Source organism: Dicentrarchus labrax, unplaced genomic scaffold, assembly GCF_905237075.1.
Source record: "Dicentrarchus labrax unplaced genomic scaffold, dlabrax2021, whole genome shotgun sequence".
Taxonomy (NCBI): Eukaryota; Metazoa; Chordata; class Actinopteri; family Moronidae; genus Dicentrarchus; species Dicentrarchus labrax.
Window position 1 is genome coordinate 20370682 of NW_026136704.1, and position 16618 is coordinate 20387299.

At 41.6% G+C, this 16618-nt stretch overlaps 1 protein-coding gene across 1 annotated transcript; it reads right to left on the reverse strand.

Annotated features, from left to right (window-relative positions):
- Nucleotides 1-547: 547 nt before the first annotated feature.
- egln2 (egl-9 family hypoxia-inducible factor 2) lies at nt 548-15519 on the reverse strand. Its single transcript, XM_051397374.1, has 6 exons — nt 15228-15519; nt 13036-14519; nt 4230-4349; nt 3838-3974; nt 2913-2980; nt 548-2786 (listed from the first exon to the last, which is right to left on the reverse strand). The coding sequence occupies exons 2-6, from the start codon at nt 14299-14301 to the stop codon at nt 2734-2736; spliced, it is 1644 nt and encodes a 547-aa protein (XP_051253334.1). The 5' UTR covers nt 14302-14519; nt 15228-15519; the 3' UTR covers nt 548-2733.
- Between the last annotated feature and the right edge of the window lie 1099 nt (nt 15520-16618).

The following is a 16618-nucleotide window of genomic DNA, read 5'->3' on the forward strand; positions in this document are numbered from 1 at the left end:
TTTTTTAGGAATCTGTGTTTTGGTGAGCAATTATTGTACTTGAATGTCTTGGTTTTGCTTTCTATCAATTCACCAAGCAGACTCGAGGAAACAAAAGCACCGTGAGGGAAGCAAATAATCTCCTGGAAATACTTATCCAGCAGTATATGATAGGATAGGCATTGTGCTTTCTGTTCATAGATCTCTCCCCAAGCCTTCTGATTCTGTGGTTTGAAACATTGATTAGCAGAAGACAAAACCACAGCAGCGTGTGTTTTGTGAACTTTATAAACCCTTCTTGAAGCAGGCGCCTTGCAGTTTGATGGTTTGACTTTAATCATTTAGTCTGTAATGCAGAATTTTGCAAGCTCTTAATTTGAATTTACATCAGTAAAGTTCTTGAGAATACCCACATTTCTTTGAACAGTCTTTGTGTGGTACCTTGAGACTGCATACTCTTGTTTATGTGTTTAAGTGCACTGGTTATGTACTATGTACATGTTCAATGTACACTTTCAATGTATATAAGGAGCAAATTCATGTAATTTAAGCCAGAGACAAAAACATCTTTCATGCCAGTTGTTTATTATTACGATGTCTAATATGCATCCTGCTCAGTGTCTCTATCTCCTGCACAATATGTCACAAGGCATAAGGTTTATCAATAACGATAACTGCACTACTCAGGTTTAATTCTGTAATTAAAGACTAATTTGGTGCTTTGTTTTTGCTTAATTACATAAGAGCTTTGGTGTGCTTTCCTTCAAAGTAAGACTAGAAAATAATTGCAACTGAAATAGTTCGACAGTTTTGATAAACTGATAACTCTTCTGACAGATTGGGCTGTTTATTTTAGCCACCTGTCAAATCCAGATAGACTGATAATCACAATATGCCCTGCAATTAGATTTCTGTATATTGATCCCTCATGTATTGTATGGATGCGACTGATTGTGTTTTTTTGGGAAATGTGTCTGCTGATGCCCTCTTGGTCTCATCTCCCTAGTTGAGTAAAACTGGGATCCAGCTAATATTTTTCCCAGTAAATCAAATACAAATACTTTGCTTACAAAGACAAACAGGTTTTAATTCAATCCTCCAAAATAAAAGAAAAATAAGGCAAACAATTTCCATTTGTTCTCATTGTTTTAGTTTCTATTGCATTTGAATGACCATATTATCCACAGCATAAAGGCATTAATCTACATTTTCAGTTATATTTTTCTATCATTCACGCATGGCATTTCAAACAATAAAGTGCTTTTTAAAATAACCTTCTCTTTAACCAATCTAAAATACAAGACAATACCTGTGACCGTCTTTGAGACAGTGGAAATTGTCACATACATGTGCAAGTACACATTTATACACAAATACTCAATCACACACATGAGCAGACAGTAGTTTGACCCTGCAGTTCACATACAGTGTATGCTTAACTCTGTGCTTTATACTGTAAATGGTCTTAATTGTACAGGTGTGTGTGTGTTTGTGTCCACACTGGTGATACATACTGTTTCCATCTTGTTAAGAACAGGTAAGAGAGGTTAATGAGCATACACACACACATACACACAAACACACACACACACACACACACACACACACACACACACACACACAAACTCACGCCAAGACAGAAAACACACTCAGTTTCATCAAACCCTGTTTAGACCACTGTCACTGCACAGGTTGCCTCTTGTCTCAAGTGTGAGCCGTGTATTTCAGTCATACTGAGAGCACTACACATCCGTTATGTAGAAAAGCTTAAAAGAGTACATTAGGTGCAGTCTTAAAAACCTGTTTCACACCCCACAAAAAAAAAAAAAAAGAAACGTCCATGCTGGATTTTTAAGTGATTTTGTCGCACTAACATTTTGAGGTTGTTGCAAAAGATTTTATTTTCTCAGCCAGGTATTGTAAGAAAGTCCTGGAGTACTTCTTGAACTCTACTTCGTGTGCTATAAAGAGTAAAACTACAGTGTGGAGTCGTCCTCATGCAAGCTTTAAGTTCGGCCCTGTAATGTTTAGGTTTAGTGCTTGAGCCAGGACTGAGTGCTGCTGTTGCTTCAGGGCAACTTTCCACTGTATCGTAGATGACAATCACTTGATGCCTTGTCAATTTCTTTTCTGTGCCTCTGTCTTTTACACTGACCACACATTGCCCACATCATGAGACAAGGGAACCACACCACAGACAAGGGGATATAAGGAATTTCAGGGACAACACTGATTTCCGCTCCTTGCGTCCCCTTTTCCCCCTCTGTGAATCCACTGGTTCGTCATTTATGCTCCTTGTGTTTGAATTTAAAATTACACCAGAGTAGAGTAAAACAATGATTTCTCAATACATCACAACATCAATGATAACTGAACAGGCAAAACTGCAACAAAATCAAATAAAGGAGTCCATTTTTTTTTAAATTTGTTGTCTTCATACATGATTCAGTGAGACGTCCAAGTTATTTTCTTCTTTTGCCATGAGGCATAATTCTGATCTCACCCTGGTGCACAATCTAGTCCGTTGTGCTCTGTATCTGCCACGTCTTTGATCAGCAGCCCAATCACATTGGCAGGAAAACATTACATCACAGTCCATGATGTGAAATCTGACAGCTGACGCTGTAAAAGTGGCATGGAGCTGCAGAGATGACTGACAGTTTAACGGTGTCTCCCTTTATGATCACGACATCCATGAACAGTTGAGGAAGGCACATAATACTTTCGGAGTGCTCTCCAGACATTAGATGAGATTTATGTCCTGCTGTTTTGAGTAACAGGCACTTGAACACCTTTCTGTCCTGTTGCTATGGACACAAGCGATAGAGAGAAAGTATGTTAGTCACGAACAATATTAAGTTCAAATATGGCAAGAGGTGATCAACAAGCTAAGGGAGTGAGTGAAACTGAACTATGGCTGTAAAGAAGCTTACCCAATTTGTACTTCTCTTTAGCTTCAGCTCTCTCTTTGGCATCAAAGTACCAGACTGTGATAGCATAGCTGTAAGACACAAGAAGGACAAAAAGATCTTAATAACTAAGACAAGAGGTAATTTGTTTTGTCAGTACCGTATATAGAATGGGTTGTTTTCTAATGAGCATTTAAGCAAAATAGCCCAAGAAAAGTCTACGAAATGGCTGACATAAGGACATTTAGTTCTGACATTTATAAGAAAAAATATAGTTTACTTCCAGTTAAATTTGGTCAAATATTTCTTCACATAAACGTATGTGATAAATACCAAATTGCCCTAAAAAAAATCTCATCAAAAGAGCAACAATTGGTCTTTGAAAGATATATTTTTGAGGCAACAGATTACAAAAAATGTCTCATATGACTCGTCTTATTTAATGAACAGCCGACTGACAACGAAACTGTCCAGTTTCTAGTCTCTCCTGTGGGACTGTGTTGTTTATTCCTGTCTCTCATGTCTGTGCCTCTGCAGCACGAGTCCTGCAAACGAACCTTCCTCCCCTCTCCCTCCCACCGACCCCCTCAGGAAACACATACTTCCTGCCTCTGGCTCCACCTCGCCCCCCAGCAGTCAGATGGAGAGGAGAGGAGAGGAGAGGAGAGGAGAGGAGAGGAGAGGAGGAAATGCAGGAGTAAAAAGGTTTGTGTCACGTGCCCTCGATGGACACAGCTACGATTTAAACAACAGTATGTGTTTAAGTGCTTACATGAGTCTGTTTATGTACAAAGTGGGTCTTTCTCATATGAGCATCAAAGAATCTTCAACAGATTTTTCCGACAAGAAGTTCTTGTGTTAAAATAGAAGAAGCAGAACTCCACACTAAAGCACACACTATACACACACTATATATATATAAACCCTGCATGTTTTAAGAGTTACTAACCGAGTGGCGTAGGCTGGCTTGACTTCGTGTGGGTTCCTGCGGTCAGACCAGAAGATGAGCAGCCGGTCAAACAGGGGTTCGATGCTGGCCACCACATTTTTGCCTTCAGGGTAGATCTGCAGCATCCCTCCTTGTTTCTACAAACACACATACACACAAACAACACAGTCAAGTACAGGTTACTTGATGTAAAATTGAACAGTAAAAAAATAAATAAATCCAAAGAAGAAATGGCCTTTCTGATACCGGAGGCATATTTTAGCTTATGTCTGCATGAGGTGTGGTTTTGAGACTGCACCGGAAAGACATTTTTTTTGTGATGATCCTCATTTACTCTGACATGTACTCAGTGTGTTATCTAAATTAAACTAATATTGAACTTACGAACGTACCTTGACATCCCAGTTCTTGTTGAGATAGTAGATACACGTGATGCAGCGTCCGTCACCGTTGGGGTTGTCAACATGGCGGACGTACCCTGCCCCGTTACCTGGGTAACAGGCAACCATGCCCTAAAAACAGAATAAATTGGAACATTAGAAAAACATTTCATAACAAAAAATTTTGTCCTTTAAAAGTGAATTGTGTCATGGGTTATTTGAAAAGCAGATCAATCAGTAGGAGCAGCATCAGGCACCAATCAGCATAGATATTTATATACTTCAGCCAGCGCAAGGACGTTGCAAAAGACACCTTCTGTGGCTCTAACTTCCATCTTCCACTTCCATAGTAATCTGTTTTCCAGGTGCACCATTTGTATACCTAATATAAAATTCCACTATGTAATTTGTGTCACGAGAGGGGAAAGGAGCAGAGAAATGTGTCAGAGTTCAGCTGTTGTTCTCAGCTACAAAATGATCTCCAGATAGAATATCTATGTTCAAACAATGGCCTCGCGCTGGTATTTCCCCTGCTTGACGTCTATGTGTTGGAGGCTGTGAAGCAGGAGAGCGCCACTTTCTCTGGGGAGTCCAAGGGAACTGAGACCTGCGTGAGAGCTCTTCAGTCAATGCGCATTCCAGACAGTCACAGGCCCACGTGATTATAAATGTACTGCGCTGAGCCTGTGTCCCTATGACATATCAGTCTGAAATATGCTCATGTTTCAGGCTGGAGTTGTGTAGTTTCCACACTGGCTGTAGCAAACGTTCAGTCTTTTTTACTGCTGTTTCACATGCTGACTGACATCAGCCTATGCTGGCAGAGAGAGATCCTAGATGATGATAGTTGGCAGCGTGTAGAGTAATAACTCTCCAGGCTGTCTTACAAAGGAAGATACTGTCACTGTCTTGACTTATATTGTTCTGCATGGGAAGAGTTACAATATCAGAGCCACTGCATCACTTCAGCTCAGTTCTTGGACACTATCATTCATGACTAACAGGTTCTGCACTGCTGCAATATCGACCCAACTTGCCTGACGCTGTCATTTAAGCTCCGTGTGAGAGTCTTAACCCAGTGGAAATCAAACAGCACTCACATAGATTTCTGACACAAATGCACCTGTTCTTGTGTTGTTTGTGAATCTCAAACAATATTGATGGTACGTTTTACGCAGGAGAGCTTCGGTCAGAGAGCAAGCTGCCCTCCTCCTCCTCCTCCTCCTCCTCCTCCCTATTGTGGTGTTTCCCTCCTCATTCACGGCCAAGTGAGTTTGGTTGTGTTGTGTATGACTCTGTTCAGCTGCCATTGTCGGCTCTCATTACAGACCAACGCTCTCAGTCAGAGCTCATTAACCTCCAGACCTTTTGCTCCGGGCTCCAACTGACAACTAGACCTGCTGCGTCAAAATGACCATATCAAATGTGCGTAAGAAAAAAGAAAAATATGTGAATGCACATAATGATCATTAGAAAGATTAATGTCATCCAAATGTGATTTCCATTAATTAGATCTTGTTACAGCAGATTAGCTGATCACGTTATGAGTGATCTTTTTTGTCATTGATTAGATCAGAATGATAGTTTTTTTAATTTTGTTGTTTGGTTTCTTTACCAAAATATGGTTGTTGTTTTTTTGTTGGTTTTTTTTATATCATAACAACAGTTCAGTTAAAGGTATCCTGTGGAACTTTTGACCACTAGTAGTGCTATGGAGCAAAGTTTTAAAGAGTGGGTCTTGTTTGTATCTTGTGAATGGACAACAAGAACGCACATGCATATGTATGCAGGCAACCTGATAGATAGTCCTGACTACAGTTTCACATTATTCCTGAACGACAGTCGGTGGTGGTAACCTGCCAAGAAAGGCAGTAACACACTCATAAAGACAAGAAAAGACTGCTAACAAGTAAACATGAATGTGCAGTAGGTTTCTAATTATTCCATAAAATTGGCTTTGCAAATGTTTTATGAGAAGAAAAATTAATTCAGCGTGATTCCTTCTCCTTAAGGATACGCACAATGAGTTTTGGAGAGAATCGGTGAATGTAAACAAACAAAAAAAATTATTCAGGGTACCTTTAATTTTAGATGACAAAGAACAAAGACGTGAGATATCCCATGGCGCCCCTGCTTGCCAACCCTGCAAGATCTCCACAACTTATCACAACAGGAAAAGGTCGTGCAGAGAGTGGTCTGCTTTTAGCACACTCCTGTCAGTGTCAAGTTTACATATGACCTGCTGTTGTACATCTTGTACCAAACTGATAACACCTGATACTCTGATACTCTGTCTTGTAGAGATGGATGCCCTTTTTTGCAGACAATTGGACACTTTCTGTATATATATATATATTCACAATTGATTTTTAAAAAATAAATTAAAATACTGCTTTCATATTTGTTTCAAAACAAAAACAAAAATAATCACTGTTACAATGAGTCAGTAAAACAAAACCTCTTTTCTTTCTTCTTGACAATGAACAACTACATAAATCTTTATGAGATTTAAGAAAAATATGCCGTGTTCAAAGGGTGAATTTTCTCTATATTCATACGAGGATGCAAGACATTATTTTGGGTGTGCATGTATTCAAGGAAGTGTGTTTTTTTCAAACTGGTAACAGTCTTAACAACTGTAATTAACCACAATTAACATGTAATATGCCACACCAGACAGCTCAGCCCTAGCCTGCAGCATAAACACATCACACACAAACACACACACACACACACACACACACACACACATAAATACACACAATGTCTATATCAAAGACAACACAAGACAGGCATATAATTTAAGAGGAGGGTTATGTTATTCATTCTAAACCAACCCTAGGCATTAAAAAATTGATGTGAATTCATCACACATTCAAACCAGTTTTGCATACATCCACATGGTTTCAATCTCCTTCTGTCAATACCCATACACACACTCACACACACACACACACACTCACACACTCACACACACACACCGTCATACAGTGTGATACTATCTGTCATTCTGTCCTCCTTCATCTCTGCCGAGATCTGTGCCCACAGTAAAATCTAACCAACAACCTGTGTGCCAGGCACCAGCATCAGTGGCCTAATGGCATAACTGCGTAGATACCCGGCTGTCAAGGTGATGGCTGGGGACGCAGAACAGGCTGTTCTGGACAAGAACCAAAATAAACTTCACTGCTGCACGCATATTCTGATAAGAGGAATGATGGTGGAGAGAGGGGTGAGGAGGGGAGAGGGGCTAGATAAGCTTGAACAAATACTTCCATAACTGCTTGTCAAGGAGAAAGATTGAGGGGAAGAACATACTGAACAACATATGTATGTTCGTGAGGAGGGTAGTAGGGGTTCAGTGGAACCGAGACTTTCTCTATAAACCAATGTTTATAGAGAGAACAAATGTTCTTTTTTATCAATCTAAAAAACCCACCATGAGTTAATTAACATCTGAGGATTAAACCAAATAAAAAATGATAAAAAAAAAACCTACGAACTAAAGTATGCTTCTCTCAATCAAATACTGTATTAAATGCAACTACACAAAGAAAGAAATTAGAGGGGTGCAGCACCTGAGTATGTACAGATTAGAGCCCGACTGATATGGGACTTTTGAGACCGATACCGATTTTCGAGGGGGAAAAGTTTAGTTAACCGATTACCAATATGGCAGCCGATCTAGTGGGTTTTTGAGCTGGAATGATTGTGCACCGATTTTGCACCAAACAAATAACTTTATTAAAGAGTATTGAAATATTCTTTAACATGTTAAATAATTTAACATATACAATGTCTGCCAATTCTAGCTGACACTGGTGAGAGCTGCTTCTTCTCTTACTCTGTGCTGCTTGTCACAGTATTGTACAGTATCACAGTATTTGCAGTGACACCAGTATATTACCATATGCATTTTTTGTCTGCATTATATACTGGAAAAAACTGTTTTCATATCAAATAACATGTATGCAGACACCAATATGATAGCAATATGTCTGCAATAGGACAATATTGGCAGATAACACTAGCCTATTGACCGAGTTAATTAAAGGCAATAAAATACCCCCCAAGAAATTTAAAAAAACAAAGAAAAGTGAGTCCCCAAGCTCTTCCAGGTTTTACAGTAGGAAAACCCTGAGGCCTCGTTGGTTATTGGAAACGCGCATCAAAGTCTGAGAGTCCCTGAGGGTAAATGTTGGGACTGGGCCAGGGTCTTGCGCAAGGACACTGCAGCACGACAGATGCTTGCCATCTCCGCGGCTGTCAAGCAGCACTTCCATCTTGCTTAATTTCCACAACTAATTACTCACAAGTGACACGGGTATGGTATAAATCAGGATCAGCTGTTAATAATGGTTTCTACCAGATTGGATTTGAGAAAAGTGAAGGAGATACAAGTCTAGGTGAATTAAACTCCCAGCTCATAGCTGTGCTGTCCTTCCTGGCTCATGTCAGGGCCCATTATTCAGCAAGATTCAGACTATGAAGGTCATAGGTCAGACTACAAATCTGTAATTGTTTCAAGACATAAAAACCAACCCTTTGATCCAGGCTCTTAGAGTTATGGATTTACAGCAACATGAACAACATCATTGGACTGCTTTACACTTTCATAGAAAACTGATCTGTGTGTTTGAATGTAAGTGTACTTTTTGGGTTTTCATCATTAAGGTCACAAAGTGTCAGCCTCTAGTTGATGCTGAGTCACACAGCACCAACTAGAGGGCTAGTGTTTGTTTCTGTAATGTCCGTAGGCTGGTAGTGCACTGATACATGACAAAAAAGTAGCCTACTTGCAAGTTACTTTGCTCTGTTTGCTGTTTTTGGCTGTCACCGTATTCGTAGAAGGCGCTGCTACCTATAGCTTCAACGAGGGGTCGATGGTGGAATAAGAAACATGATCAAATCTTCAACTGTCACCTAGTATTTATATTACAGTGGTTATTTTTTATGTGAACATCAAACAACAGAATGTGGGAAAGTGCGCTCTGTCTGTATGAGTCAGCCCTGCAATGACACCAATGGCATTACTCATTATCACCACTGAAAGCTCACTGGGTGTGTTTCTGTGTGTGTTTTCTGTGTGTGTGAGTGTATGCATGCAGGCACTGTAAATGTGTTTTGACATACACCGACAAACAAAACACAATAAAAATTTGACATCTAAAGGAATATAAGCTGACAAGGACAGAACCTTTTACTAATTCTTATTTTTATTCTCAATCAATCCGACCAATTCAAATTGCTTGTTTTACCTGACTAGCAGTCCAAAACCCAAAGATCACATTTACATAAAACAGATCCATTTTCTGTTGATCCACTAATCGCTTCAGCACTAATGACTTCACAAAAATTAAGTACACTTAAAAACACCAACATAACTCACACAATTTCTGATTGTAATTGTGAATGACACCACTGTCTCACACTGTCATGCTCAAAGAAGACCGAGGTGCTAAATGTTCATCATAAGGTGGTGCAACCGCCAACTGCAACAACTGCTATGAAAAGCATGCATGCTGCTACACTAAACCTTAAAGTAAGAAGTTAGTACTGCACCAAGGGAATACCACAATAAACACAAATTATGTAATTAATACTATCTGGAAGCTAAAGTTAAAGGTAATGATTATGTGACAGTCTTAATGTTTAACACTGGTTCTGTTTACCATCTGAACTATCTCAACAGAGACTATATTAATACCAAAATGCCATATTTTTCTGTCTATCCATCCATCTAAACAAGCTAGCTAGGTCTGCAGCTGCAATATGTGTCTTAGTGTTTGACTTCTAGCTCCTGTCTGCATGGTGGCACTGCTGAGCTCTAGGAGGGGCATCCGAGGACATGCTGCACACATTCTGATTATGCCGAAGCTTCTGCTGCATCGTCCCTTCTCATTCGCTCAACGCTAGCCTCCCAATCCTTACACTCTCACTTCCAGCCTATCCCCTCCCCCTTTGTGTGTCTCGTTCCCTGCGCTGAATTGTTTCTCTCTTCATCATAAAACGAGACATTCCCACTTTAACCCTCCACTGTATTTAGTGAATTACCATTCCACTGTATGCCCTATAATCCTGCCTACTGATGGTCTAACAGGCAGCAAAGCCTGGCTCCTGCTGACTAACAGGAGTCAGAATACAGAGATATTACACTACTGCTGGTGAGCCATTATTTCCGGCATTGCCAGCCCCTCTCCTTCTCTCTCCATCTCTTTCTTACACAATGCAGAGCTCGACTCTGTATGGGCCTGTTACCAAGGTAACGGTTGGGAAATATTTTGTCCAAGTAGTGAAGGGGGTTGATAAGATGTAGGAGAAAGGGGGTGAAGTAAAGGACAGGGGAAAGGAAAAGGTGGTCAGAATAAAAGAGATGTCAGAAAGTGATCACATGAAATAGTGAACTGCTAGAAATAAAATAAGCTTTTTAGGAGGAACTGTCACTTGACAAAGAGGGCAGAAAAGACGCAGTGACCTTCTATTTGAATGTACTCCTCCCTGATCCTCCTCTTTTCTTTTCCTATCACTTCCTCTCTCACTTGTGAACTCCATCATTGCATCTACCGCTATGCTGTCTCCTGCACTCCTCTACAGGAACACACAGCCAGGACATTTTGTACTGTGCAGCACTGAACTTTTTTTTTATGTACCAAGGGCAAACGGAGAGATCTGCCCAGGGAACAGTTGGCGTTCACCAATCTAACATTTTTAGGGAATCACTCAGTTACTCGTCGCTATGCCAAAAAAAAAGTTAATTACTTGGTGAGCAACATGTAAATACAACATCCTAACAAGCATCTGGAAGGTATATACAGACATATAAACATAGAATACAGTGTTATTTAACAAAACTGGCATCTATCAATGCAAATGTGCCAACCACAGATTACACTCTTCTAAAATCCTGTTCCCGGGCCAAACAGATCACTTCTCTTGACTGATCAAACCTGATTTGAGTGCCAATTTAAGTAATACAATGAAAGAAACATGTCTATCAATATATTTTATATTCACTTAATTAAAGTATGCACTAATGAAAAGTGATCATATGAAGTTAGAATGCTGATTTCACTTATTAAATCCACTTTATCATGAAAGGAAGCTGCAGCTCAAAGCAACAAGAAATAAAGTGGATTGAATGCAACTTGGCAGCAGGCAGTAAGTTCCAAATATTATGCAGTGTAAACTGCAGATGTGTAGTATAAAAGCAATCTTGACAAATTAAACATATATTAGCTCACTCCTTCCATTATAGTCAGTTCCCTTTTGTGTTTTGCTGTCATTTTGTCACAGACAGGGCATGACTTTGACCTGAAAGCTGCTGCTTTAAGAGAGCAAAGGCTGCCTGTTTAAAAGCTACCTCGAGTTTATGTCAATGACTAGACATGCAAAGAGGGCAAAGTGTGACGTGCACAGACCGAGTGAACAAGGTTGGGGGGCAAATGCATTGATAAGGGAGGGGGAAATACTGCCGATGTTTATATCAAACATTGAGATGGATACACAGAAAGACACAAGCTACACATGACTGCTGATGGGACAAATTATCACGTGTGTGTTTATTTTAATATAAATAATGGCCACTTTACTACAAAAATTCTGTATCAATATTTATTAACATTTACTTAACAGTCTGATTTATAGCATAAAGACTGCAGAAGTTAAGATGGAGTTAAAAGTTTGTTAAACAGTTAAGACAGTTACATTTTCTGGAAACTGTCAAACTGATCTCTTCTGATAGTAAAGCATTACAATACTAATATTTAGGTAATATTGACTAAAGAATGAGAACATGTTGGGTAACAGTCTAGACTGGCATGTAATGGTTAACTCACAGCTGATAGGAAAAAACACAAGTTAAAGAATACACTGAAAAGGACAGACAGACAGGTGGAAAGACAAAAATCTAATCAAGCTACTTAATCTGAGTGTTTTTCACATGTTACAGGGAAAAGCATTAGCAAAGAGAATGAACCAGTCTTTAATCAGAAGGGGTCACTGACATTACCTGGCTCAGATAACCCAGGACTGCGTCACTACAGGAGGAAGGGGGGGGTGTCTCTGTTCTGCACACAGCCATGGAAACTGTGTGCAAGACAGAGAAAACAACTGCCCGCCGGGCCAACGGTGAACTTTGAAGAGGAATTAAAGAAGTTATAGGCTGTTTAGTCCTTTTGTTATTAGAGCACTTCTTGAGTGGTGCCCTGTGGTAACTGTGCATGCCATTTGAAAAATATCAATTGAAAAGAGAAACTGCGGCAAAAAATAAGAGAAAACATGCAGCTCATGTGGCATGAAAAATGACGTGAAGAACAACAAAAAAACACTCGCCAGCACCATGTTTGCATGGGTGAACGCTGTCTTCAAAGGCAGAGATACAGTGATGGCAGAGGAGATACAGCCCCAGAGAGGTTTTTTTCTTCTTCTGGGTACCAGTGGTATGAATGCAGGGACAGGGGCAGACATAGGCAGGCCTACACCCAGGCACAGAGCCAGTTTAGGAGGAAGGCTGAGCCCGCAGTCCCCCTTATCAAGCTCACGTGTGCTCGAAACCCTGCAGGGCTCATCCTGACCATCCTACCTAAAGCGCAGTTCGCTCTCCCACTGTGGTGTGAGTGTGTGTGTGTGTGTGTGTGTGTGTGTGTGTGTTTGCCTGCCTGCATGCTGGCAGTAGAGAAGCTGCAGAAGATAGAGCCATGACACAAAATATAATGATGTCATATAATGACTGGCAGTCCTATGTCTGCTTTTTCTCTGGTGGATGGAAAACAAACCCCTGCCTGACCCCACCTGCCCCCAACCCTGTACCTCCTCTCACCTTAGTGCGTCCATTGATGACACAGTCCCCCAGCTGTCCATTGGCAGCGCTGTGCATGACGGCATCGTCAATGTGAGCCATCAGCGCCCCGATGCTCTCGCACCCGGGCTCTCGTCCCTCCACCCAGGCGATCTGGTCACCCCGGATGCTCCGAGAGGGAATGCTCTTCTGGCTCACAAGCTGGCCCCCCCGAAATTTACCGCTCTGGTTTAGGACCTCCACCTCCTCCAGGACCCTGTTGCCCAGCTCAGGGCCCAGGAAGTTGTCCTTCACACAGATGCCATAGTATTTCATGCAGGGGACGATGTACTGCCGGGCTATGCGCTCTGCTGACCAGCCGGCCCCTGCAGGAGGTGGCTGGGTTGGGATGCTATTAGCCTCAGCTGAGGAGTTCTGGCTGGGGGCAGCTGGTGGACCTGGAGGGGCCACCTTAAATCCATTGTGCTGGTTAGTATGAGGGGCACGAGGGGTGAAGGGAGATTGGGGAGTCACACAGTGCACATGATTGATAGTCATTTGGTTGTTCTGGGAACTGTTGACTGTGACAGCGAGCGGGGGGACGGCTCGGGCCACTCTGGAGGCCTCTGGTGATCTGTGAGCAACATTTCCATCAGCCAATCTTCTCCGCTTAGGGTCCAAGTCTCCCGAAGGAAAGAGCGGGTCTGCAGAGCTCCCTAACACCTGCGACCCTATCATTAGACCATTAAGAGTTCCTGACCCGCTGTCCCGGTTCTCTCCACCTCTCCTCTTCTGTTGCTGCACCTGTCTGGCCCTCAGGTCACCATTGATCCTCCTCATCACCGAAGGGCACTTCTCATGAGCTGTCCGGTCCCCGTTCTCCACCAGACAGGCTCTGCTGGTGAGGGGGTACATAGGGCTGCCCGTTACCTCCGCCACCCCCTTCATTTGTGCCGGGTAACCGTTTGGTGTGTGAGCCAAAACTCCCGAGTGACTCCCCTCCACGGTGGCAGACGGAGACACCACCCCGCCATTGTAGAGTGGCACGCCGGTTTTGCACTGCTTCGTCGGGGTTGTGATCGCGGGGGAGTCGGTCTGAGAAGCCAGACCCGCGAGTAACTCTGCGGCCGTTCGGCTGCCGACCGGCGCCGCGCAGAAGCCGTTCAGCCCCATGTCCGCTCGGTGAATCTCCGCCGCTCCGCAGACGAGCTGCTGGCCGCTCGTCCCTCTCTCTTGCGAAGGCGAGACAGCGACGGATCCGCGGGAAGAGCTTGGGTTTAAAAGGTCCGTGTGTCCCAAGCTCTCCATTTCATCTCGTCATCTGCTGGATGCGCACGTAGCTCACGTCCTCGCTTCATTTTCTAGCTGAGCCACAGCTTTCTCTGATGGAGAGGAGCTTTGCCACGGCCGCTAGAAGTTTCATGTCCGAGTCCTCTTCTGCTCGCTTGTGTTTCGCACATTATACTCTCATTTAATGCGATTTGTTTGTATCGTTTTTATACACATTTTGAGGCTGTGTGGGATATCTGTTGAGAGTAAAAGGATACACTTTAGGCCTATTAATAGCACAGTGCAGATCACTTGTCACAGTGAGCTGAAGTAAGTAAATATACAGTATTTAGGCCTATAGGCTATATACACACACACTGATACCCTAAACAGTATTTAAATAGGCTTGCTAAAAATATGTTGATGTAGGGCAAGAAAACAGTGAACAACAGGGCAGTTGTAGCCTATATTATCATATACACTATTAAACTGGCCATTAAACCACAATTAAATGTAGGCTACGTATTATTAGGCCACATTATGTATTGCAGCTCGTAGTTTTAATCAATAAAAAGGCGGAAAATGCTGAGAAATGAAAGCCGACAAAAAACTAACTTTTACTGACAGTGGCACTGACATTAGAAAGAAATTACAAACCGGTCAGCAAATATTATATAATTTCTGCTGCAAATACTGACTTCTACAACTGGAATTCATTCCGTCTGCCCATTAAAGGACTTTAAATGGGGTATTTCGTTTTTTATCAGCAATTGATGTCTAACTTGGCAGCTTTGTGAGAAGGTCCCTCCTTGTCAAAAGAAAAAAATGAGCTTAACATCACACCGATTTATTAATTCAGCTGAAACACACATTTCAGATGCGTAAAATACATTAAGCACGCAGCTATAAGGTTAAAAGAAAGCCAGTAAAAACGTCCCTCCGGCAGACTACAGTCCGCTGCTTACCTACGGCAGCCTACAGCAATGCAAATCCACAGTGAGCGTACGTGACAGGCTGAGAGTACGCATGTTATTTCCGGGATTGTCTTGCCCGTGTGTGCGTCTCATCCAATTTTCTTGTCGGTTATAAATAATATCCGAGCGGGTGACGGCGACCAACGCCGGTCTGACAATCCAGCTCAACAGGGGGACGGAGGGAGATGCTGGGAGCCACACAGGGTCCCCTTAATCACCAAAAAAAAAGTGCTCTCCGTTGTGTCGGTGTGTGCCCCCACTTTCTTTCTGTCTGTCTCCCCCACCCCCCGCTCCACCCCCTCCTCCTCTCGCAGCCCTCTCTCTCTCTCTCTCTCTCTCTCTCTCTCTCTCTCTCTCTCTTCTCCACTCCCTCCTGTCAGGCACACAGGCCATGTGATCACTTGCTACTACGGCCGACCTTCAGCTGTACTGTACTGTGAGCAACTGCCCTGTTACATTTTGGAAAATGACCATTTAGATAAGATTGCTTATGTTATTCTACATTAATAACGAGGCCAACTTATAGCTGTTGAATGTTCCAACTAAGTACCAACTACATTTACTCAAGTACTTAAGGACACTGTTGAAGAAGTGAAGCCTAGTTCAGTTAACATGTAATCCGATATAAGTATTTTTACTAAATCAATTCTGATTATTATCATTATTATCATCATTATTATTATTAATATTATTATTATTATTATTATTATTATTATTATTATTATTATAAGTAGTAGTAGTAGTAGTAGTATTAGTAAGCTACACATCAGTATATAAAGTAGCTCAAATAACCAACTGCAACATTAAAGTGATGTTCACATCAGTCCATCACTAATTATAGTCCAGTCATATTATATTCTGAAGTAGACCATTCTGCATAATGAGCTTTCTTTTTTACTTTTGGTACTTCAACTATATTTTAATGCTAATACTTTACTTAAAGGACCATTGTGTGGGATTTAGTGGCATTTAGAGGTGCAGAGTGCAACTAACTGAACACCACTCACAATTTGACAACCTGGGAATGAGAACGGGCTGATAAGTGTGTAGGATAAATAATGTTGTTGTAGGTTGCGAAACACACAAAAGGCCCTATCTACAGCCAGTGTCTGGGATGTCCATTCTAGGCTACTGTAGCAATGTATAAATTGCATTTTATTGTTGTAATTGATCCAGGCGAGCCAAGTGTACTTACGGGCTGTTTGGTATATATATATATGGTATATATATATATTATAAACTCAGTAGGAATTGTAGGCCTATAGCATTTAATGGGAATATTCAAGCAAAGCACAAGTTCCTCAAATTTGTACTTAAGTACAGTACTTGATTAAATGTATTTAGTTATATTCCACCACTGTTTTTTTTTTATAAACTTACAA

What these genes read in the sequence shown, in the direction of transcription:
- egln2 (XM_051397374.1), bottom strand. Translation starts at nt 14,301, where the DNA reads ATGGAGAGCTTGGGACACACGGACCTTTTAAACCCAAGCTCTTCCCGC. An exon ending in AAGCCAGCCTACGCCACTCG is followed by an intron (nt 2,981 to 3,837) that starts GTTAGTAACTCT and finishes TGTGTCTTACAG; the next exon opens with CTATGCTATCACAGTCTGGT. An exon ending in TAAAGAGAAGTACAAATTGG is followed by an intron (nt 2,787 to 2,912) that starts GTAAGCTTCTTT and finishes TTGTGTCCATAG; the next exon opens with CAACAGGACAGAAAGGTGTT.